Below are 24,967 nucleotides of genomic sequence, written 5' to 3' on the forward strand. Positions count from 1 at the left end.
ATTATCGAAGGAATCGTATGTATCGCCTAAAAATGTTCGGGAATGGATTCTAGGAAGAAATTGTTTCGATGACTTGCGGTCCTAGCATTTGCATGTACGTGTGTTCGCAATGGCGTTGTGTTGTGTGTGCCTTTGTTTTTGTACCGTTTCATTTAGATTACAGAGTGGGACAGAGGAAATGATAAATAAAGCGCGGTAAAAAATAAAAACAGATGAAATGATGTATACATTTATTACATTAAAATGGCCAAGACTATGACTCTCGATTTGTTCAGTAGCATCAAATAAATGCTCGCTAATTCTAATGTACGATAAAATACTAATCACCAAAGATTGAATATAAGGAGTGGACTGTAAAACGCAGGAATATAAAACTTAGAATATTTTCAGCGTAAACTAAATAGAAAGAATATATAAAAAATCGTAGGAAAATCGTATATCTTGCTCACTTAGCTCGATTAATCACCTAGTGTTAAAAATGATTTGCGTTCTCCGATATTACCGAACGAGTTTTGATTCGCATAAAAAGGAACCTAAGCCTAACTAATCTGTTTGAGGAAACCAATTTTGTCCGTTCAGTTTTGTTTTTTTTTGCTGCTGTTGCTGCTTATCTAACTAAATAAAATTGCAATCGAGATTCGTCGTTTGCTAAAAACTCTAAAATAAAGTCGTCCCGACGAAAAGTGTTTGCTTCCCAATCACTATAAAGTAGACGGCTTAATTTACAGTACGTGCAAGTTCTCACAGCTTTTGGACTTTGAATCGCGTGCCCAGACGCGTCCGAGCAGTCCCTTCACCTTCAGGCTGGCCGAGGTGCGGGAGCCACGATACTTGCGGGGACTACTGTGGGCACTGCCGGGCGGCGTTTCGGCAAAGCCAGCGGCAGTCGGCGTCGCCGACACCGGTGTGCTAGGATTGGTCCCACCGCCGATGCCGGACAGACAGATGGCGCCACCGAGGGGCGAGCAGGCACGTCGTTTGGACTTGCGGATCGAGCGCTTGCGGAAGAGGTCTCTGTTGGTTGAATGGAAAGAAGAATATAACGACTTAAACAGAAAACTCTGACATGTACACTAACCTGGATTTCTCCGGATTCTCCAGCTTCAGTCTAATTTGCGAGAGTAACCCGACTAGCAGTTCATCCACATTGTGATTGATTCCAACAGAGGTTTCGATAAACTTGCAGTCGTATTGTGTCGCCATTTGTTTACCGTCTAAAAAAAATGCAGAATCAAAAAAGCTACTTGAATTCGCTGACAAAGATACCAAGATCTTCTCTGTACATACCGTCTGAAGTAACCATCCGGCTGCGGGCCAGATCTGCCTTGTTTGCCACCAAGATGACCGCCTTCTGGGCGATGTTTTCCGTCGTCCAAAGCACCTGGAGAATCTGTTCCGCTATCAGGAAGCTACTTCGATCCGACGAGGAGTATATCACACAGTAACCGTGGGGATCATACGTGGACATACAGTTTTCGGGCTGCATAAATGCATGTTGTGAATGGTCTTGTTAAATCATTGGAGTAAAGAAATGCAAAGGGAAGCCTACCGTCATTTCCATATAGCTGTGATCGATGAACGTCAGCTCGGATTCTTCGCCGCTGAGGAGCACGGAAACGGTTTTCTCACCAGAATCGTCATCTGGAAAAAATTTAAAGTAAAAGAGATGAAAATTTGTCACTAAATGAAATCAGTGAATTAGAATTAGTTCGTGGATTCCATAAAATGAAATAGGATATTTATATTGGTTTTAAAACTACTGGATTTTTTCTCAAACATTCATTTTTAAGGACTGTGAAATATTTTTCTAAGATTTAATAAAGGTTCTGATGCAATGTGCGAAGGTTACTATTTTGGTTTGGTCATTTTTTATAGGTACCGTTTTGTCTCAAATTCCGAATACTTAAGCTTTGATGGACATTAAACAGTGTCGCATTACTCAAAATGGTACTCTTTCGCGAAATTAAATTGATTTTTGGATACAATAGAGCCTTCTTTTTCATTTGACTACAATAAAATTTATTTACAACTACATATTCATGGTAGGGGGTCTCCGTAGCCACATTGGTTGCGCGTTCGCTTAGTAAGCGATCGATCGTGAGTTCAAAACTCAGGGCCCTCATTGACCATCTTTGTGTTGTTACAGAATAGCTACGTCCACGCAACAATCATAGCGATGGAGATCGATCCACGGTCGAAATAAGATCGATTCATCCATACAACTGCTCTGCTCTGCCAGACACATCGGGCTACTGTTCTATAAATAACTCAACAATGATCAAACAACTGTCTCCGCTGTCCGGTGGTCCAACTGGATAATGGAAGAACAGAAAGAATACCCTTACGCCTAAATGGCTACTGTGTGAATGTACCACCATATGTAATGGTATAGAAGGAATACTGGCGAATGGCAACTGTGTAATGTGCTAATTATAGATATGATAACCATGTGACATGTACACGATTAAAATTCGGCTCTGTTACAGCTAAAATACTAATGAGCCTTAAATAAATAAATGGGATAAAAAAAAATACATATTCATGGTGAAAAACTAAAAATATGTTTAATCACTTTTGTCTCAAATTCCGAACGCCATTTTTGTCACTGACTCATATTCCGAACACTTTTGTCTCAAATTCCGAACAGCAAAAATGCATTTTTTTAAATCATATCTTTTGAACTACCGGACCGATTCATATGATCGATATATCAAATTAAAGTTATTTAGCTAGAAAAATGTTATTCTCGCTAAAAAATTGGATTTTTCTTTAGTAATTATTGATTGCACCAAGGGCGCTATAACGGTATCAATACCTATAATACCTATAAATGATGTTAAAATGAAATCTTTATCCAACATAATGTCAAGGTTTTGCTTATTAAATTATTAATAACATTACAGTTCAGGGAATTCACATTGAAAAATGAAGTGTTCACAATTTGAATCATGCGTGAAAACTTGATACATATTCCGCAAACTAATTTTCATGAAGATTTCTGAATAAAATATCGTTTTTTCATCCATTTATTGTAGATTCGTACAAATTCTAGCACTTCACATGAAAAAAACAAAACAAAATAGTTTAAAAAACTACTAAAACTGAAAAATTAACGATACTTGTTTTTTACAGAATTTGCTAACGCAAAATTTAATCATTGGTTTAGACAGTCACTTTTTCGCAAATGCTCAATATTATATATTACTAGCTGACCCGGCAAACTCCGTCCCGCCCAAAATTTATTTTTCGTTTTCACATCCACGTTTTCTTACTAAGCGCTGTTCATGGGTCCAATCGCAGAATTATTCATTGATTGATCTTCTAATCTACCCTTTAAAATTACCTTTTACTATAAAATTCTTAGTACTTCTACCAAAACTCGACATTATAATATCAGATTACTTTCAGACACAATTCTCGTTCAAGATTTTTCAACCACGTGCAAAATAACATGTTTTTCCGTTACGTTACATGCCAAATTTTTATTTATGGTTTTATTTGCTTGATTTCATTTGTATGTCAGCCCCCTTAGAGAGGAGGGTGGAGTGTCTCACTACCGTAAAAACATTTATTGTGCCCTAAAACCTCCACATGTCAAATTTCGTTTCATTTGCTTGATTGATTCCCGAGTAATGCAGAAATTTTTGTTTAATTTGTATGGCAGTCCTCCCTTAAAGAAGGTCACAAACTGTCACGAAAACTTTCCCCGGCCCCAAAAACCCCTACATAGCAATTTTCATGTTGATCGGTTCAGCAGTTTCCGAGTCCATAAGAATCAGACAGACAGACAGACAGACAAACAGAAATCCATTTTTATATACATACAGCCATTCCATGCCAAACCGATATAGTGTCTCTCAAATTGTCGTCAAAAGGGGTAGTTTTGTTCTTTATCGCAAATCATTAGAGTCGTATTTATTTATTTTTTGTTAGGGTGACCATTTCCATTTTAGGGTTGTCCGAAAAATCCATTTTTTCGCATTTTTGCCAAAAATGATTTTTTTTTAATTCATAACTTTTGAACCACTGTACCAATTCAGATGTACGACATATTAAGTTAAAGCTGGTCTTTTTTGGAAAAATACTACAGTTGCAGAAAATTTGAATTATATTTTCGTTGAAAAACCTTAAGGTAAAAAACCTAGAACTTGTTTTACGGTGGTTAGGCTGGTTAGACACTCCACCCCCTTCTCTAAGGGGAAGCTGCCATACAGATGAAAGACAAATTTCAGCATGATCCGAAAACTGATCAAATTTGTGAATGAAAAATAATGAAGAGTGTTCGCGCGCAACCGTTTTGAATTTCGGATACTTGACAGTAAAAAACATATAAATTTGAATTCAAACACAGAGCTTTACGCGAACACATATATTTAGCTGACCATGTACATTTACCGACCATACCATTCAGAATCCCTCTATTGCTCTTTTGTCCTGTCTGCTATCTACCATCAGCTGTTCTATTTCTCAACGAAATAGCGAACAAAGGTAATCTCCAAATTCAGAGAAATGAGCGCTGTGAGTGGTCCTCGCTCAACCTGAAGCATACCAAGCGATACTGTGTGGGTAATAGGAACACAGTATCACTTGACCATTGTGGATCACGTTCGTTCGGGATACTCGAAACTATTCTGGCACGAACAGGGAGTTTACTGCCATACAAATAAAACATACATTTCTGCAAAATTCAAGAACTAATCAAGCAAACTGAACCAAATTTGGCATGTGGAGGTTTTAGGAGGCAAGAAACATTTCTAAAGTGGTTCAACACTCCTCCCACCTTTCTGAGAGGGGGGGGGGTTGTTTCTATGATTGCATGACACCCCTCCCTCCTCTGGAATGGAGAGGGGTCCCATAAAAATACTACACATATTTCAACCAAACATGACAATTGAAAATCTTCGGAAAACTCTGAAGGAAAAAGGGAAAATTCGGAAAATTTAATTCCCATACTACAATTACATAGTGACAGGTGCTGTTAGTTCATTTGATGTTTGCGCTAGCGAAGTGGATCTTTGTTCGAAACTGGAAATGGTTTTTAATGTGATGAAACGCACTCCTATATCTTCTTCTATCTATAATAATAAAAAGTATCGCCGAATGTGTTGATAAGAGCAGAACTCGAAGAAGGAATTGTCCGAATTAGGGCTGTCTTTATTCTATCATATTTTCTGTATAAAACATTTATTCCATGTAACGGAGAAACATGTTATTTGCAAGTGGTTGAAAAATCTTGAACGAGAATTGTGTCTGAAAATAATCTGATATTAAAATGATGAGTTTTGTTAGAAATACTAGGAACTTTATAGTAAAAGGTAAATTCAACGGGGTCGATTAGAAGATCGATCAATGAACAGTTCTGCGATTGAACCCATGAACTTGATCATAGTAAGAAAACTGAATGTTTGAAGGTATTGATAACAAAAAAAAAACAAATTTAGGGCGGGACGAAGTTTACCGGGTCAGCTAGTATGTAATAAAAACCCTAACGTAATTCTACATCACCTATGCGGTGACAAAAACTTCCTTTATTTTTTTGTGTATATTTGGCAGGTATGGATATAGGTATCTTCATACAGTTAGATGATGCAGGAGTTACATTTTACATCGCTAGGCGATTAGGATGTACCTACAAAAAAAGTTTAATCAAGATTATTTTTCGTGTTTTTTTATTTGGTATAAAAATATCTATAACCTCAAATTTTTACTCTCTTATCCCCATCCCGCTTTTTGTTTTTGATAATAATGATAGTTAGAGTAAGAACACACTGGATGGCTCTCCCGCGCGGATTTTGCAATGACAGACCGCCGCGGAGCCTCGATAATGGAATGTGTATGATATAAAACACACAAGGCGGGGCGGGTGTGTACAGTTCCAAAATCACTGTTGTACGGTTCCCCATTCGCTGCGGTGGCTCGATGGAGATGATGCGCCGCAACGGTTCTGTGAGAGTATTAGTGTTTATGCGCTTTTGAAAGGTGAAAATAAAGCAAGGCAATAATAAATGTACTCTCAGGTGAGCCAATACGTGAAAACCACTCTGCGGTCATGCAGCTGCGGATAATCGTATTCCATCCAAATTGATGAGAAATGCAATATTTCAGACGTTTGTGATCAAGTTCTCTCTCTCGTTCAGGTAAACATCCCATTTTTCTTTTCCCATCATTCTGTTTTTATATACCGCCCCTCTAATCCGCTTACTGTCCAAACAGTTGTACCTTGTACCATAGATTCGACTTGCATTCGTCTATAAACATATAATAATGGCAGATAGTGAAACCGTCGAAAGCCGCTGAATGTGTTTTACATCAAGCTCCTGCTGCGACTTGTCATTGTGAAAATCGCGCGGTAGAGCCGTCTAGTGTATACAGCGTTGCCAGTGTTCCAGTTTAAACTGGATTCTTCCAGTTTTTTTTTCTCAATCCAGTCATCCAGTCGAACCCTAAAATCTTCCAGTTTTTTGGAATATCGTCCAGTTTTATCCAGTTTTTCATATGTGTGCCCTAGTTTTATCCGTTGTATGTAAAATAAATTTACAATGATAAATATTATCTGTCCCTCCCTCTTCCTATCCCTCATGTAATTTTATTTTCGGACATTTATCATTCGATCTTGGATCGATCTCTCTTTTCTGCGACAGGCGAGGTTGTAAGTCGGTTCTTTCCATTTTGTTCAATCAGTCGATGTTTTGTCGAAAATTCCGAAACGAATAGCTTTCCCGAATGGTGGAAACTTTTAAAACTACTTTAAAAACAGCGTATCTCAACTCAACCATTAATCAATGAATCAATGTGCTATTCTGTGTTTCAATTCTTATAAATATCGGATGTTCCAAACCATTCTGAAGTTCAGACCAATTGATCTACCATTCCATTCGCGACTGGTAAAATGTTCATAGAAAGAAAACTAATAATTTAATTATAAAGAAAAAAATAAATAATTTAATTAATGCAAACAAACTCCCCTAAATAGCTAATGCATACTTTGTATAAAATGCATGTGAACCATAGTGTATATTTTACAAGAAAGCATACTATGCATATTTTTTCAAAAGTACTTTCTCGAGCTAGAGGAAATATTTAAGGGTTCCTCATCTTGATCTTGATACCGAAATTTGGTTTGTACAAGGCTAATATAAGATGTAAATTAGTTATACAGTAATTACAGTTACAGTTTTATGAACTACATATAAATACTACACGAAGCATAAAAAAATCTATTTCTCAAGCATTGAAATGGGTGAAAAAATCAATTTAGATAAATCATAGGTCTTCCTAAAATAAAAAGGTTTTACAGGATCCAGTTTTCTTCCAGTTTTTTTAAGAGCAAACTTCCAGTTTTTTCAAAAATATTATTGGCAACCCTGAGTGTATATCTAATCATATTTGATACGGAGAAAAAATCATAAAATGTTTAACTCGAAGAAAAAAATACAATTCCCATGTTTTACAGTGACATCGTGGTTGGCGAGAAGACGGCATTGAGCTTCGTGCTTTGTTGGGGTGATACGAAAATGATAATAAATTTTCACGTGTAATAACGCACTTTGAAAATGAAAATAATTTTTCCGTATCAAATATGTGTTCCATGTGATAGGGTTATTTTTTTATGCAAGTGATGAAAGAATCTTGATCGATATTTGTGTCTGATAATATGTCTTATTATTGCAATGATGAGTTTTGGTGGAAATATTATTAAATTCACAGCAAAATGGTACAGTACGGATCAATACTACATGTTTTAAGTATTCAGATAATGCCAAGTTATAATTTTCATTCAAATTTTTACAATTTGAAACTGGCTTGCTAATATGATAGGGGAAAATTGTTTCATGCCAAGGTAGATGAGATGGCGACACTGTACCTTCGTCATCGCGAATTGGTTGGTTGATTATTTTTTCAACTATAGAGAATTTAGACTACAACGTTCATTGGCCTATAGCTTTTTTAAAGGCACATTAAAATATTAATCAATGAGTGTTCATTATTTATTCCTCATAGAAAAATATTTCACATTTCAAAACATCGAAAGTCTCTGCCATCAATTTTTTAACTGAGTCGCTCAATGTGTACGGAAATACTGTTAACATTGATTAAATCAATCTCTGCTCCTTGAAATGCAGACTCCCTCTCAACTCTTCACTCGCTCGAACGTGAATATAGACTCTCATCCTTCTCACACTTTTCACCAGGCACCCGAGACCGATTGACGGTGGTGCGGCTCAAAACAGATTCTTCTTGGAAAGAGTTGATGCCGCGGATGCTGCTGTTGAAATTGATTTGACATTGTTACGTGCAGCAGCAGTATTGGCGCGGTGCCCAGGAGCAAGTTTTTGCTTGGGTAATGAATTTCAACCAGATGATAAGGGTTTGCCAGTTGATTGATTGATTTACTTATCTTCCTCGATGGGATATTACCGAGTGGGCGAACGAGTCGCAATTCAGCTGACGAGCTGGCGGAAATGTGCAATTTAGACGACAGCTTGAGCGATGATACGAGTATAAAGGATAATCTAATTTTTATTTGAATTGTTTCTTCGTTGCTAGTACGATGATGCAGGTTGATGGTAACGAGGCATTTTTGGCTCTCGATATTTTCATAAATATCCGTGCTAAACTGTCCAATATTGACACTCATTTTCGGTCCAATCATTTTTAGTACACATATTTCCGTGATTTAGCGGTTAGCAGCATCGGTGTTCGTTTGGACTCGATTCCGCGTTACATTACCACGCTGAGAACATGGATACTTCACCATGGAATGTCATGCCATTGAAGCACACGAGAAAATATCCCGAACCTAGTTGTGTACTTTCTCGTAAATAAGATAGGAACGTCTTTTATGGCCGGAACAGGCGCACGCTCCGAGCCGTTAATGGCTAGAAACAACCGAGGAGGTTCGTAAAATTTGACGCTTTATTATATTGTGCAGACGGTACACGAAGAGTGCGGGGTGAGGGGTAAGAGGACATGACCGTTCCGTCAACATCTTAGATGATGCTTCGAGATTCACTTCACCAATTAATTCAACCTAATTAAATATTTCATCGCTTTTTTTATCTTCATCTTGGAGACCTCTCCATTGTAATGAGGAAAGATACATCGCGATAACAAGTTGTGGGGGTGGAACTGCGTTGATAGAAATTACATTAATAGCCTCTTCGGAAATTGTGCGCTGGATTCTGAAGTGCCTCCTTCAGATTGAACGAGTTTTTTTTCCTGTGGAAATTTCTATCGCGTCGTTTTTATTTGTTGAAGAACAAGTAGATATAGGAACAATATTGTTTTACATTCATCAAATCGATATTCACTATCTACCATGCGTCATGCGTTCGATTAATTAGGACCGTTAAAATGGGGTTCAATCATCGTTTGTAGCTTCCGGTCAAATATGATGAAATTACCACCACTTGAAAGGATAATTTCTTATTACTTCATGCGGACAGTCGGCAACACCAGGTATCTGTTCTACGATTTCTGGGGGCAAACAATTTCAAGTTTTCTACTCCATCGAATACAGTTCTCAAAATGTTTTCAATACCATCATCTGCTCCCTCCACTTGGATCGTAATGTCACAATGATAATCGCAATCTGAAAACAAGAGGTCTGATCAATCGAAATATTAATAATTGTTTTATTTTTCTAGTTGAAGAAAATTTATCCAATTTCATGCGGCGAGTTCATAGTTCTCCGATCGGACGACTCTGAGGCGAATCGGTTGGGTTACGGTTTTTGTGTACAAATGGTATCGAATGGACTATTCAGGAACAGGTTTTTGAAGAAATAGAATAATTTTTTTCTCCAAGCAAGCGTTCTGGCAAACATTTCCATTGATAGCCAAACTGCTAGACTAGAGACCATGGGGCTCAGATTCCCATTTCAGATGTGGCAATGTACAGCATCACTTTTCGTTCAAACTTATATTGAAAGGGCCTGACTGGGTAAGGAAATAAAAATTGCACCCAAACCAATCCACCAGTTCTATGGAAACTATTGTATAGGTATGAGTTTTTTTTTTATTCGAGATCCACCATCCAGAATCTTCCGAGAATTGCGCGGTACATTAAATTTTTCATTAAATCTTTGACTATCCGCAGTTTTTGTATTGTCCTAAAATCAAAGGTTTAGACTGTATAAATAACTTTAAAGACTGTATAAATAACTTTAAAGGGTAGTCACGTAAAAAGTGCCACCAAACCTTATCACCAGCATTATGGAAAATACTGAAACCGCTTTTACGCGGATTTCGGATTTTACGCAACACGTATCAACCGCGTAAAAAGGTCAACCGCCATCCTCTATAGCAGGGACGTCCAAACTTTCAGGCATTACGGGCGACTTATTGTCCAAATGTTTAGTCGCGGTCTACCAACGATGACTGTTTCAAAAAGGCATTAGAAAATGAATGTAGTACTAGACAATAAAACATAGTTTTGAACCTTCTGTACTCACGCGCAAAATCATAACTCTTCTGTCACAGACTGTGCGTGTCTCTGTAATTTAGCAATTTTATTTTTTTTAAAGCAAAAACAGATGTAATAAAATGAAAAAACTCGAGAAAATATTTTTCTTTTACTTCATTCAGTTTCAATAGTCATGCAATTCAGCCTTCTTGAAGCAAAATAATTGATTCTCGGTCTTCGAGACTTAGACTGTGAGAAGGTTAATTAAAAGAAAAACATAGGTCATAATTACGGTCAATTCAATGGTAAATTATTTTATAAAATAAAAATGATCGGTTACTAAATAATTGATAAATATTACTTTATTTTCTGTAAAGTTTCATCAATCAATATCGTTGATTTCTTTTAAGAAGATCGTCATTTATGCACATGTTTTCCATAAAAATACACCCAAGATGATTATTATATTCCTCAATTACCTAGAGGTAAAGGGTCATCCATAAGCGGCTTGACAGTTTTGTGTATTCGTGTGAACGAACCATTAAAACATTTTAATGACCTGTTAATGTCAAAACGTTAGTCAAAATCAAAATTTTCATCAAAATTACTAGCGAAATTCGGTTTCAGTGGTTGCAACTTTAAGAGCGCTTACTCCAAATCTTGGCCGCAATAATCGTCCCAGCCGGCAGGCTTTGTATAGTTTACTGACCAAATTTGAGTGCCAACGAGAAGCCGCCCTGCACGAAGCAACCAAAATATCGCAATCGCAAGTAGTGAATCCATCCGATATGACCCAAATCAGTCAATTGCACGGCGTTCTCAAGAATTGGGTATCTCCCAAATCTCATTGTGGCGTGTTTTGCGAAAAGATCTTACGTTACATCGTTACTCAGGAACTAAAGCCACTTGACCATATGAAGCGCCGAAACTTCTCCGATTGGGCACTGACAAATCTTGAAGAAAAAGATGATTTTTATCACAAAATCATCTGCAACGATGAGACTCATTTCTGTCTAAATGGCCATTAATAGTCAACAAGCAAAATATGCGTTTTTGGTCAGACGTAAACCCAATTGTGCTTCAAGAAATTCCATTGCATCCGCAAAAATACTGTTTGGTGTGGTTTTAATGCCGGAGGAGTGATTGGCCGTATTTCTTCGTCGATGAGAATGATCGTCATGTTACCGTCAATGGAGTGCGCTATTGCGACATGTTGGAAGACTATTTTTGACCAGAATTGGAAGTTCCTAACATCAATGATATGTGATTTCAACAAGACGGTGCCATTTGCTACACAGCGCACGTTTAAATGGATTTATTGAAAAGTAAATTTGATGAACGTTTTATTTCGAGAAATGGCCCCCTTCGTCATACGATTCGACGCCATTGAATTTCTTTTTATGGGGCTATGTAAAGTCACTAGTCTATGCCAACATGCCAGCAACTTTAGAAGTGCTCAGAGACAACCAGAATAAATTTCAACACACTATTTCAAAAAACCTGTGTTTTTTTTTCTTAAAATTACAAGTCCTTAATGAAACTACCGTTCTGAATCATATTTCGGACACTTTGTTCTAATATGATATGCTTGATGCACTGATGAAATAACTATAAAATCAATATAACAATTGCTTCTTTAGAGTAATCCCTTGGTTTCACTTCATTTAAGAATTACATTTGGATTATATATATATAGTAATATATCCTATATATTACATATATAGGAAAAAATCCATCCAAAATCCAAAATCCACTCATTATTGTTTGTGTTTGACGTTTGATTTTTTTTTTATAAATGGTGTCCGAAGTTTGATTCTTTTTCGCTTGATTTGAAAAGCATTTTATTCGATGATTTTTTAATGTTATCAATCAAATAGGTACCGTTCTGAATCATATTTCGGACAACATCATATTTCGGACACTTTGTTCTAATATCTTGAAATGCTTCATGTACTGATGATATAACTATAAATTTAAAGGGTGTGTCACATCAAATTGCATCACGGAAAAAACGCTGTAGAAATTTAATTTTTAGGAATTATATCTTCAGCTTTCGCTTATAATCAGATAAGAGTGTATAGATCACGTTGGCCATGCTTCACTGTCAATTTTTCGTAAATTTGGAAAAATGTCGTCGAACGAAAAAGAGCGTCGTGAATTAATCCTGTGCACTCATTTCGAGAATCCGGAGTTGTCACATCGGGACATTGGTAAGATGCTGGGAATCGTCCAATCCACGGTCAGCAGAGTACTAAAACGATACTTTGAGAACCTAACCATCGACCGGAAGGTGAAGAACGGCAAAAATGGATGCTCCGTCAGTGAAAAAGATCACAAGCGCGTAGTTAAGCAGTTTAGACGTGATCCGAGAAGTTCGGTCCGGGATGTCGCCAATAAGCTGAATTTGTCAAGTTCATTCGTCCAGCGGACCAAGCAGCGGGAGGGCCTGCGTACATACAAGGTTCAGAAGGCTCCTAACCGCGACGAAAAGCAAAACATGGTGGGGAAGACGCGAGCCCGGAAGCTGTACACCGAAATGCTGACGAAGCCGCATTGCCTGGTAATGGACGACGAAACCTACGTCAAAGCGGACTTTCGTCAGCTGCCGGGCCTGTTGTTCTTCTCCGCAGAGGATAAATTCAGTGTTCCGGAGGAGATTCGCAAGCAGAAACTATCCAAGTTTGCCAAAAAGTACATGGTGTGGCAAGCGATCTGCTCTTGCGGAAAGCGGAGCGCCCCCTTCGTGATGACCGGCACGGTTAACGGGCAGGTTTACCCTCAGGAGTGCCTACAGAAGCGCTTACTACCACTATTGAAGCAGCACGAGGGCCCGACCATTGTCTGGCCGGATCTCGCTTCGTGTCACTATTCAAAGGACGTGTTGGAGTGGTACGAAGCCAACGGGGTCACCTTCGTGCCAAAGGAAATGAACCCGCCCAACGCGTCGGAGCTTCGCCCAATAGAGAAATATTGGGCGATTATGAAGCAGGCCCTCCGGAAGAACCCAAAAGTTGTCAAATCGGAGGCGGACTTCAAGAGAAAATGGATTTCTGTTCAAAAAAAACTACAACCTGACGTTGTACAGAACCTTATGGACGGGGTAAAGAGGAAGGTGCGAGCATACGGGCTTGGGCTCGAAGTATGAATAAAAAGAAAATGCCAAAAGTTGTTTAATAGTTTTTATTTTACTGTCTAAAATTTTCAAAAGGATCGGTTTACTGGGCGAATTTCTACAGCGTTTTATCCGTGATGCAATTTGATGTGACACACCCTTTAATATCACAATTGCTTCTTTAGAGTGATCCCTTGGTTTCACTATCACTTCATTTGAGGATAACATTTGAATTATCACATAGTAGGAAAAAATTCAACAGCACCACTCATTATCGTTTGTGTTTGGCGTTTGTTTTGCGTGAGCATGTAGAATTTACCCGTTCATAAATATTCAAATTTCTCCCGTGTTTCATCAGTTCTCATCATCGTTAACAGTTTACAGTGATTGCTTGGTAAGTGTTTCACAGTTGACTATAAAATATAATCAAGTGTAATGTAATTTTCGTCCATAAAATTACAAAATAAAGTGTCCGAAATTTGATTTAGTTTCCGAAGTTTGATTCTTATTTGCTTCATTTGAAAAGCATTTTATTCGATGATTTTATTATGTTTTCAATCAAATAGGTACCAAAGTAGAAAGCTTGAAAGCATATTGAACTAATTTATTAAAAATATCTACCAAATAATACCTGTGCATAAAGTTTAGATATGTTTTCTGCATCTTATGCCTTAAGTGTCCGAAATATGATTCGGAACGGTACCAAAGTAGAAAGCTTCAAAGCATGTTGAGATCTGTTTTCTGCATCATATGCCTTAAGCGTCCGAAAAATGATTCAGAACGGTATCTATCGAAAATATTGGTCTCTTTTTTGTGAATTCTATCGAAAAGTCGATTCGATCCTCATAACTATCACACCGAACAAATTTTTGTATTTTTCAAATCGATAGAATTTTATCGAATCTAGTTATTTCTTCGAATTGCCGAAATGTTTCCTAAAGCAAAACATCAGGAATGCAACAAGGAAACCAAACAACTCGAAAAGTTATGCTGACAACTTTCACCTGACTGTATCTATAACAGCAAAATAGAGCTAACGAGCAAAATTCAGTTCAACTTGAATTACATAACAGTTCCCGATATTCAGTTTTAGAAATTTCCAATTTCTCATTCACTAGTTGCTCTATTCGTGACTATATTTCTTGGAAGAAATCTGCACGATTGACTCACATTATACTGAATTCTTTTTTTACGCGACTGAGGCGTACGCGCAAAAAAAATCACGTAATTTCGAGTAAATTGCGTAATTTTGAGAGAATCGCGTAAAAAAAGATTGCCCCATCACAGGTGCACTTTTAGTTTTAAAATTAAAGTGACAATACTTCATCAAAACTCGCAATCGATGTCTTCAAAGGCGATGTTTTCTCCAAAAATTTAGTTTTTATTAATCTTAAGGTTTCGAAAATCAATATAAACAGAATTGTACTTGTTTCTGAATGTTTCCTCCAGAATTTTCAATTGTTCATTTAACAAACGATATGCGTGGAGAAAACATTGTTTAAATTGTTCCTAGTGACAATTGTTTGCTTTATTACAAGTTATAGTCGAATAACTGAATGTGTTAATTTTAATTAACTAACAATCTGAATGGAAATATAGAAATATAGAAAATATGAACAAATATCTACTTCTTCAACTAATATGTTTTATTGAGATTAGCAAAAGGTGATATAGATCAAACTAATGGTCGTAGTGGTTCAATTCTCCTACAGAAGTGGTGTTTACCTTATAAAATGATCACGACAAAAGGTGTAAGGATATTTGATCCTTTGCGTTTGGAGGTGACACTATCCTAGCTGGCGGACGCCTATGAATTACTACGCGGGCGACCGGTAGACCGCGGACTACCTTTTGGCCATCCCTGTTTTTGAATTTCAAAACTCTATTTTGTTTTAATTGAGTCTTTTTTAAATTTACTCGTGTTTTTGTGGTTTTTTGTGGTATTACACATAATATACTTTGCTGTATCCTTATGCAAGATGACTACCTTCAGCTGTAATGAGATTGTACTGCTGTCCGTTCTCTCTCTCCCTCTTCTCTCTCATTCTCTCATCTTCTCTCACTTTCTCTCTCTTTCTCTAGCAAGGCGATGCTGCGCACACATTCGTACTAGGCACTAGTAAAACTCGTGCTCACTCACTGGTGGATCACACCATTGAGAAAAGATGGCGGTTCCTTCGCCTGAAGGAGGCCTGGATGATAGCTCAGGACTTTTGATACTTTTTGGTCTTGTGGAAGACCGAACCGTTTAGATGTGGCACAGGAAAATTGAAACACTTTGGAAACTTCTTACATAAACTGGATTATTCACGCGATGTAACATGCTAAACGGATGGAAATAGAATGGATATGCTGTTGTCGTAGTGTCGTACACCACACACTGCCTTTTGAATGGGAGGGAATGATTTGGATAGGAAAAGGGATAGCGACGGACATTGAAAATTGGAAATTCGGAACACTTGCTCAAACTTCGCGCTTTGGTCGCGAACACTCACTTGTAGGCAATGAAATTTTTTTTGTAAAATGTCAATGTCGCTATCAGCAAAAGACGACAAAAATCATCTTGCCTATGGAAAATTACTCTCCTCTAAGATGAGGAATCGTCTAACTGGAAATTAAGTACATATGTTAAAAAAACCTTTGCTTTCTTTACACATTAAAAAGGGGTCAAAACGCATCGCAATTTATGGATAAAAATACCAAAAAAAATTTAGACTGTGGAAGATAGGAAAAAATGGTTTACTCAATCCTCAAAACATTATGAAAAATGCTCACAAATATAAATTTTTCTATGATTTGTCGCGGTATATCATAGGAGATGAACTTTGAGTATTATTTTCTTATTTTAATTTCCAAACTTTTGAGAATATCGTGGAAATAACGAAAATGGACGTTTTTCACCATAGCTCTTATAGTGAACCACATAGCGATTCAAATAAAACTTAAATTTTTATTTTGATATCCTATACAATATTTAAATAGTACTGGTAATATGGTTCGAGAGCATTTTCACATGCATGTCAGAACTTTGAAATTCACGAAAGCAATAAAATTATAGATTTTCAAATACAAATTAGAGCAGTGTTGCATTTTCAAATCGAAAGAAAACTGTTCAAAATTTCAAAATACAAAAAAAAAGAATTTTCGATGATTTTTTTAAAATAATAAATACTAGCAGATCCGGCGAACCTTGTCAATCCCAAATTTTTTTTATATGAAATTATTCAAACATTCACGTTTTATAACTGAGCGAACGTACGTGGGTTCAATCGCAGAACTCGCCATTGATTTATCTTCTAATTGGCCTTTTATTCTAATGTTCCTATTGCTTCTACCAGAACTCGTCATTTTATATCTCGTATAAATTTATTTTCAGACACAATTTTCGATTAATATTCTTGATTTACTGGCAAAATACATGTTTCTCCGTTACATGGAATACATTTTTGATACAGAAAAGTAAGTGTACTTTTTAATTTTTGTTTTCAAAACGCGTTTTTTCACCCGAGAATTCGTTGCTATTTTCGCTTCACATCAACGGAACACGAAGCTTAATTCCGCAAACACGGAATACAATTGGGCTACCAATGATGTCATTGTAGAACACATGGGGATTGTTTTTTCGAACTTTGTTCCAAAGCATTTCGAAGATTTCAAAACTTTCCCCGCTACATAACATTGATCTTCGGGCAGAGACGAGTACAACAAAATAAAGACGGCTTAAATTGGACCATTCCTTCCTCGAGTTTTGCGTTGGCCTTCCAATTTTATTTATATAGATAGTAAGGGATAGATTTCTTTTTACTTCCTTCCTAGATAAGCCCTTTGTAATATAAGCTGTTTATAATCATGATTTGGGATGACACCGTAAAGCCTATTGTTATGGTTGACTTTAGAAAATGTTGTTTGGAAAATAATATTATCTTTCGCACTTAGCAGCTCGTAGTTTTGTGTATCGTGCTATAAACTCGTTTGAGGGAACTGGTGCAGTTTAAAATCGTAACCGTCCGTACGGCCGAATGCAACCAAAGTCGAGAAATCTAACGATTTTGCTATACTTCCTTACGGCCGCACTGAAGCGAAAACGTAAGAAAAAGCCAAAGCGCGAGATACATTTTTGCGCAGAATAGTTGAAAATGTCGGCTAAATCGTATCAATCAAACATCTTCAAAACCATTGTCAAATTCCACGTCACACCAAGCACAACCATCCGGCGATAATGCCGATTTATAATGGTCACTGTTTCCAGAAAAAATCACCAATAACAGCACGAATCCCTACACAAATCTGTGTTAATTGCTTGGACGAAGTCCGACTCCCAATTAGTGAAAGGATTTGATGGTGAGGAAATTTTATTCGGCATGGTCAGAACAACGCAATTCTACGATTTCGTGAGCTCTGTTAACAATTTATGGTCGACATGTACGCGAAAATAGAGAGCAATCGATCGTAGTCGATCCTACAACACAATCAACAAAAGCGGCGTGAGGACAAGACGCAAGACGCTATCATGAGCAACGCCGACACTGCCTTTGCTTTTGCCAGGTCAAAATGCAATGCATCCGGTTGGTTTCGGTCGCACATATAGCTGGATGTATTCGGTTGAATGGAAGAAGCGAGAATTACCTCATACACACATTTTTGATTAGTTAGTCGTGTAGTCGACAAAGTACGTCCTGAGGAAATCGATAGTGTAATCTCCTCAGAAATTCCAGATTTGTCTACTGATGAACTACTCATCCGTATTCTGAAATCGGATCGAGTCAGAATTACCTGAACGGATTGCGTTTTTGCATTCTGTAACCCGTTCGACTCAAGTCCAATTGAGTTGTGCAAGTGTTGCAAACTTGCCACGCAATTCAACATAGACAACATGTAGCTTCGTGCTCCATTTATGTAGAGCAAAAATGGTAATGGATTTTCGGGCTCAATAAAGACGCATTAGACCAAAAATTATGAATGAAAAATAGTTCTACATATCAAATATGTGTTTTATGTAAAAAAGTAACACATTCTCTACAGGTGGGGAAAAATTATGAACGAAAATTGTGTCTGATGATGATTTTATTTTTGAAGAAAGTTCTTGTGAAAATGCAAGAAAGTTTTAAAAAATAATTAAATACGGTCAGTATTATGTCTTCTATGTTTTAATTAAACGACATCAAGTAATAATTTTCATTCAAATGTTGACAATTTAAATTTGTTTTCGGGTCTGTCAGTATGATAAATCGTAAATTGCTCCACAAATACGGATTAATTATTTTGAAGTTTGTTTAATGGCAAGGCAAGGTTGCAATAAGAATGCAGAAGTCGATTTCGATAAAGATAGAAATCAAACATGTCAGTTACAATAATGAAATACATTGAATCAGGAAACATCATACAAACTTCCGTTCAAATTTTTTCATTCGCTTTTATCGATCACATTCGATTAATTTTATAGATCGTTATAACATTCCAACACATTTGACCTTTAACGAATGAGCCCATTTTTCTAGAACGATGACCAGTTGGTCGACGGATTTTTAAGAAATTAAGTGCTTAATTTCCAGAGCGAGAAAAGGTGCTCGGAAAGGGATACTCCAGATCACACTGCATACATAAAAAAGGCATAACCTAACAGAATTCCTGAAATATAACGGAATGCCGCATGTATGGCGGCATTCGATTTTTTTTAGAATATTGGCAAAGTCGCGAGTATGGCGGCATTCGTTCGCTAAGTATTAATGTTTAGGAGTTTTAACCCACATTTCTTGAAAAGTTTTTCAATGTAACTCCTTAATTTACGATAATGATGTATTTGGAAAAGTTGTTAAAAATTATATGCAAATTCATAAAATTTCATTAACATGACGGTATAACACGACAAAAATATTAAAAAAGCCTATTTACTATACAGACAATAAATTAGAAATGTTTTATTCAAATATCTCGAGAATGGCTGCATTAAGAAGGGGATTGATGAAGAGCTTTTTTTGTTTTAAATCACATCAGGATTCATAATTTGTGGCTAAAAATGATTGTTAACGTACAAAAATTCGAAGTTACGAAAATTCATAAAAAATCGATGTTCCACAAAGATCGTCAAAAATGGTTTTACCATCTTGGACTAATTTTTTAAATTTTCTATATGACTTCTATTTTACAGTTCTGAATCATATTTCGGACAGCTTCATATTCGGACACTGTTTAATCACAAAGCGTTTCTATGGTGAAAAGACACTCCTCTCCTCTCTAAAAGGAGAAGAGGGGAGGGGTCTGTCTTTATTCTATCATATTTTCTGTATCAAACATTTATTACATGTTACGGAGAAACATGTTATTTGCAAGTCTTTGCAAAAATCTTGAACGAGAATTGTGTCTGAAAATAACCTGATATTATAATGATGAGTTTTGGTAGAAGTACTAGGAATTTTATAGTAAAAGGTAAATTCAACGGGGTCGATTAGAAGATCTATCAATGAACAGTTCTGCAATTGGACCCATGAACTTGCGCTTAGTAAGAAAATGTGAATGTTTGAAGGTATTGATAACAAAAAACAAATTTTGGGTGGGAGGAAGTTTGCCGGGTCAGCTAGTACATATATAAATAGAATATAAATTATCTGCTCAAGAACCCATCATGATCGTGATCGATGACCGTACATTTTGTAATTATTAGCTCAAAATATATTCATAATCTTGCTGTTTCAGTGCTCTCCCCGAATGGCATTTTGATTCCATTTCGCTAGCGTAAATGCTGATTACTAGAGTATCCCTGTCCATTTATACAATCATGCTCTGTGACCGGACGTAATGTTCTACGAGTAATTTAAGTGCGCAACAACTGAACTTCAACCTTCACTGTAATCGGACAGACTTGACCGGTCGACCGGTCTCAGAATTAATTCTGTCAATCGATGTGATAGGCAGCTCGCATCAGAAAGCCATCACTGTCATGTAATGTAACACGAGGGTGGTGGAAAACAACGGAGCTTATAAGCAACAGAGAGGTCTATTCCCCTGCCATCTCCTTGTTGAGCTTGTTATGAATATGGAAACACATTAAAGCAAATGCGATCTCCTCTGAATTTGTCTGGGAAGCTCAGGTGCATTAATTAGACCAAAGTTTTGAGCCTAGCAAGACCTGGAAAAACTAAAGCGTAATTAATTTATAGATAATTTTTACAAAAGTGGACATTGGAAACATTCATGGATTAAGATGTTGTCAGACACCACGCGTCTCCATTGGTCCAGTTGTATTTTACTTCACTAATGGAGATGCGTGGTTGTTGTTTTATCAAAAAGTAGGATATCATGTTTTTGAAATATATTTGTGAAAAAGTTTGAATTTTCAAAGTATATATCTACACAGTCACTTCGTTATCGGCGATGTCTTATTCATTACATTTTGGAAAAAGTTTGCTGTTGTGATTTAAAATATTTAAAATGTTGGTTTAGGAGAATAATTCGGGATCGTATAAAAAAAAAAGAAATTACTCATACTTTTGCGTTTTCGTTAAGTTGCTGTTAGTTTGCGTTTCGTTGATTTTATATGAGAATGTGGTTCAATTGTTTCAAGCCATTTCAACGATACATTTACGACACAGTTGGCATCATAAAGTATCATTCAGTTAAGGTTAGGTATTTCAGTTCGCCACTTGCTATTCCAATAAATGTGATGAACCAATGATGAGGATTCAGTTCATTAAATTCACACTCGTGGCTCGAACATGATGTAGAAAGCAAATTTATTGATTGATTAATGGGGATTGATATAAATACCACCAACGGTTAAATTCACAATAAAATACAACTTGAATCGAAATGGAATTCAAACATCAAAATTCTAGAAACAGGTAATTAAATCCAGTGAGAGTGTTTCCCTTTTTTAAACTACACCAGATGTTAATATTTTCAGATACTATTATTAAAATTATTTTTTGTAATGCAATTGCAATTTATTTGTATCGAACGAAATCGTTTCATCGGAATGACAATCCCCACAATTATGGGATCATTCCATCACAAGTATTGAAAATATCCAGTGCACATATCATCAACCATCGTCAGCCAGATACGGAGTGTGGAAATTACACAGAGAGGAGACATAATTGAATTTAGTTTCAATTATCTTATATTGTGCTTGAGCTGAACTCATCGCTCATATCATTTCTTACCGTCTACCCAGACAGCCTCAATGGAAATCCACCTGTTCAGAAGCTCATACCATAAGTTCAGTTTTTCTCGGCGTATTTTCTGTTATTTTATATCTGCCTCTATTATTCTGTATAGTGCATATAAATACAATATAAGCGTTGTTTTTTTCTATAATTGAATTTTGAAATATCCTATTCATTCTGATCGCAAGAGACAAAACTTGGTATGAATAGGTTAATCCGTATGAGTTATTCAGCAAGCAACATAAAAACCGTCGATTGTGATACGAAAAACATCTATCAACTAAACAATAATAGAACAATGATGGGTAGAATGCAATGGAAATTTATCGATTTTTCTCATCTATCTCTATCTATCTATATATATAAAAATGGAGTGATGTCTGTCTGTCTGTCTGATTCTTATAGACTCGGAAACTACTGAACCGATCGACATGAAAATTGGTATGTAGGGGTTTTTGGGGCCGGGGAAGGTTTTCGTGATATTTTGAGACCCCTCCCCCATCTCTAAGGGGGGGCTGCCATACAAATGAAACACAAATTTCTGCATTACTCGGAAATTAACCAAGCAAACGAAACCAAAGTTGGCATGTGAAAGTTTTAGGGTGCAATAAATGTTTCTATGATGGTTAGACAGTCCTTCCCCCACTCAAAGGGGGGGCTGCCATACAAATGAAACACAAATTTCTGCATTACTCGAGAATTAATCAAGCAAATGAAACCAAATTTGGCATGTGGAGGTTTTAGCATGCAATAAATGTTTCTATGGTGATAAGATACTCCTTCCCCCTCTCTTAGAGGGGGCTGCCATACAAATGAAACACAATTTTTTGCATTACTCGGAAATTAATCAATCAAACGAAACCAAAGTTGACATGTGAAAGTTTTAGGGTGCAATAAATGTTTCTATGATGGTTAGACAGTCCTTCCCCCACTCAAAGGGGGGGGGGGGCTGCCATACAAATGAAACACAAATTTCTGCATTACTCGAGAATTAATCAAGCAAATGAAACCAAATTTGGCATGTGGAGGTTTTAGGATGCAATAAATGTTTCTATGGTGTTAAGATACTCCTTCCCCCTCTCTTAGAGGGGGCTGCCGTACAAATGAAACACAAATTTTTGCATTAACCGAGAATTAATCAAGCAAATTAAACCAAATTAGGCATATGGAAACTTTAGGGTGCAATGAATGTTTCTATGGTGGTTAGATACCCCTCCCCCCCTCTCTTAGGGGTGGCTGCCATACAAATAAAACACAAATTTCTGCATTACTCGAGAATTAATCAAGTAAATGGGCGGGACGAAGTTTGCCGGGTTAGCTAGTATATATATAAAATGTTCTGTTCGTTTGTGTACGCGTCAAAAACTCGAAAAGTACGAAACCGATTGAGCTCAAAGTTGGGCACAATATTCAATCCACTGCAAGGAGTGTTGCTACAACATAAAAAAATGAAAAATTCAATTCAACCATGCAACCATCATGTGCCACAGCAACGCGTGGCATGGTACACCTAGTAATTTATAGAAATGCAACTCCCGATGGAAGAAGTATTTTTTTCTCATACCACTACAGTCAATCATATGAAAATTATCGGAAGCCCATTATACCCAATCATCTGAATCCACATTAGAGCTTGATTAGATCATAATTGTGATTCCGATTACTGTTCGAATATTCTATTTCATCCTGTTCTTTGATCTCAGTGCATCGAATCAATCGTGATTTACCCACCCCGGAATAATTCTCTCGTAATCGCTCACGATCGGTGAAAAGTTTAATCCCACCGCATAATGTTATACAGGACACGTCGAACAAAGCCTTTTGTTCTCGGGTTTGTTTTCGTTGTGGCGCGAAATTATGCTCCACTAACTGCTCATCCTCAGTCCCCTCATTCAGTCCTAGCCTTCAATCATTATCCCCGTTTGTCATCGTTTGCGCGGCGGACGTTTGCATAGAAATGTGTGTGTTAACACCTGTTACATGCAGATTAGATGGTCTTCTCTGGGATCAGCGCGGTTCGGGATAAAAGTGTTCATATCCATTGTCACGTTGTGGAAATTAATTATGCTATATTGTGTCGTGTGGATAATTCTCCCGCCGGTGGCGGTAAATTAAGACGCGTTGTTGGCGGTAATTGGAAATCTGGGAATATTCATTATTCTGTAGGTGAGAATCACAACTTTTTAAAGGTTGCTTGTTCTCAAACATTTTAAAAATATGGCTCCCAAATGTGGTGAGATTCATCATTGTGATAATTAATTACTGTTATTGGAAATCAATTATCTCGGTTCAGTTGCAGTTGCAGTTACATTGGCAGAATGCAGTTTCCGAGGCTAGGTTCGTTTTCCGACAGTATGTTACATCTGGCACACATTGATAGCACTTTGAAAGCATGGGCATTTCCAGGCAACGAGCCAATCGGTATCACAACACAGCAAATGCTATACCTTCAACCGATACCAACTAATCCATACTAACTTCATACTCATTCGCTCTCAATCATATCCTGATTCGGTGGAACTGTTCCAGTTCCAAAACTTTCAAAAGAAACACAAAACATGCAGCCCCAAATACAGCTAATTTTCAACCGAAGGTTTCCAAGCAAAGTTCGATTCAAACAGTTTCACTTGTTTCTGGAATTGTTTATCGTATGAAGGTGAGGTAAAATCGTGGCAATGTGTTGCACTAATAGCGATTGAACTTTGGGAAATGAAATTTCCACCGAACATGTGTTAGGGTTCTATTTTTCCAGTCATCGTATGGAATCTACGTTCCTATGTGCTGCGCCCCTCCTCGTGAATGAAACGCATCGTGGACCCAAAAAGGCATAAAAAAAAATCGATTCGTGGCATTTTTGCATTAAAAGAGGAAGACCTTCACCGTAACGTTATTAGAACAATATTTTGTTGCAGCGGACAGCTAATGACATTTTTTGCGCAGTGCCCCAAGATGGATCATCATCTTTTTCAACAAGGCCAATAAATATTTGTGTTTTCTTTATACTTAAAACTAGCTGACCCGGCAAACTTCGTCCCGCCCAAAATTTGTTTTTGTTATCAATACCTTCAAACATTCACGTTTTCATACTAAGCGCAAGTTCATGAGTCCAATCGCAGAACTGTTCATTGAGAACCGAACCGTTGAATTTACCTTTTATTAAAAAAGTCCTAGTACTTCTACCAAAACTCATCATTGTAATATAAGATTATTTTCAGACACAATTTTCGTTCAAGATTTTTCAACCACTTGCAAACAGGTTTCTCCGTTACATGGAATGAATGTTTGATAC

General features: G+C 37.0%; 1 protein-coding gene across 2 annotated transcripts in view; it reads right to left on the reverse strand.

The window, feature by feature from the left end:
• Window positions 1-215: 215 nt before the first annotated feature.
• The window catches only part of LOC129764372 (uncharacterized), a 330,024-nt gene continuing 305,272 nt past the window's right edge, over window positions 216-24,967 (reverse strand). For both annotated transcript variants that reach the window (XM_055763369.1, XM_055763370.1), the window contains 4 exons: window positions 1,550-1,641; window positions 1,288-1,480; window positions 1,079-1,214; window positions 216-1,014 (listed from right to left, as the gene is read on the reverse strand). In XM_055763369.1, coding sequence (XP_055619344.1) covers window positions 723-1,014; window positions 1,079-1,214; window positions 1,288-1,480; window positions 1,550-1,641 — 713 coding nt within the window. In that variant the 3' untranslated portion in view covers window positions 216-722. The remainder of the gene's footprint in view (window positions 1,015-1,078; window positions 1,215-1,287; window positions 1,481-1,549; window positions 1,642-24,967) is intronic.

The sequence above is a fragment of the Toxorhynchites rutilus genome, chromosome 2 (genome assembly GCF_029784135.1).
Source record: "Toxorhynchites rutilus septentrionalis strain SRP chromosome 2, ASM2978413v1, whole genome shotgun sequence".
Taxonomy (NCBI): Eukaryota; Metazoa; Arthropoda; class Insecta; order Diptera; family Culicidae; genus Toxorhynchites; species Toxorhynchites rutilus.